The sequence below is a fragment of the Arachis ipaensis genome, chromosome B02 (genome assembly GCF_000816755.2).
Source record: "Arachis ipaensis cultivar K30076 chromosome B02, Araip1.1, whole genome shotgun sequence".
In the NCBI taxonomy this organism is placed as follows: domain Eukaryota; kingdom Viridiplantae; phylum Streptophyta; class Magnoliopsida; order Fabales; family Fabaceae; genus Arachis; species Arachis ipaensis.
The window spans coordinates 107,791,735-107,793,110 of NC_029786.2; the positions used below are offsets into that span (position 1 = coordinate 107,791,735).

Here is a 1,376-nt window from a genome sequence, read left to right on the forward strand (position 1 = left end):
ATATACAAATAATCAATTTACTAATTGGTTTTTTCTAAAATGTGTGAATTAGATTATAGTATTTCACTCACTAGTAATAAAAAAGACATTTAAAAAAAATATTTCTACCTCATCAAATTCTCTAATCGCCATGTATTAACATATGAATGTATTAAAAAATGTTCATACTAATGATACTATATGCCTATTGGTGGATTCAATGAGTTAACATAAATTGTTAGAATAAACTTTATTAAAATAAATTTATTCTTTTCTTCTTGTTTAAATAAATTTTCACCAATAAGGTATAGCTCAAATGGCATAGTCTCTTATACTCAATGAAGAGGTCGCGAAGTCGAGTCTCCTGTCTTGGGTAAAAAATAAATAAATAAATAAATTTTGAGTTACTTTAGAGAATTATTTGAAGAATAAAATAAAGTTTAATCCTTAGTGAAACTGTGAAAGAGTGGCAAATTGGAAATATAGGAATTAGGAATTGGGGGAGAAAAAAAAAATTGAAAGAAAATTACAAAACCCCTTTGCATTTTGCACTCAGCCAACAAAAACCCTAAAAGCAAACCAAATTCAGCTCAGTTCAGCTGCGACGCTGATACGCAGTTACTGTCTTCAACAATCTTCGCAAAAATGTTGAGAATCAAAACCGCTAAAACGCGCAGGGGAAAACGAGAGCTTGAGAAGCGTGCTCCCCAACTCGTAAGTTCATACGATTTTCTCACGTTTGTTTCCCAGGAAAATCCGGTTCAATTTTCCGGGAAAATTTCCCCCCTTTCTTCAAGTTTCGTTTTTTATGGTTATTTTAACTCTTTCTATTAGAATAGACAAAAAGGGGTGTTGCTGATTTTTATTTTATTTTTTGCAGGTTGAATCGGGGAAGAAGACGCTACTACTTCACGGGACTAAGACAAGCTCAGTGTTGAACTCTGTTTTGACGCAGATTTACCATCTGAAGAAGGAAAGTGCGGTGAAATACAGCAGAAAGAATGATAACATTAACCCTTTTGAGAGTGGTGGTGAGGTCCCTTTGGAGTTCTTCTCTCGGAAAACGGATTGCAGCATCTTTGTGGTGAGTCTGCTTTGGAAACTAAACATCATTATTTGTATGTGCCTATGTGGTGTTTGTGTTATGTTCTGAATGTATTTTGGAACCATCCTCATTTGGTATATTGCAGTTTGGTTGCTGATTATACTGGTGGATAATAGGGTAGTGCTTGTTTATTAGAAACTTAGGAATTGGAGCATGTTCTCTGTGACAGTTTTGCTTCATGAGGTTTTGTTGGTTTTACTTGTTGATAATAATATTGTCGAAGATTTTGTTGTCTTTCTTAAATTGTGCATGTATTATGCTGATTTCGTTGTAAATGATGGTTTTTAGTTCC

General features: G+C 33.6%; 1 protein-coding gene across 1 annotated transcript in view; it reads left to right on the plus strand.

The window, feature by feature from the left end:
* The window catches only part of LOC107626413 (ribosome production factor 2 homolog), a 2,681-nt gene continuing 1,724 nt past the window's right edge, over nt 420–1,376 (plus strand). The window contains exons 1-2 of the mRNA XM_016329288.2: nt 420–693; nt 860–1,063. Of these exons, the coding sequence (XP_016184774.1) occupies nt 625–693; nt 860–1,063 (273 nt within the window). The 5' untranslated portion in view covers nt 420–624. The remainder of the gene's footprint in view (nt 694–859; nt 1,064–1,376) is intronic.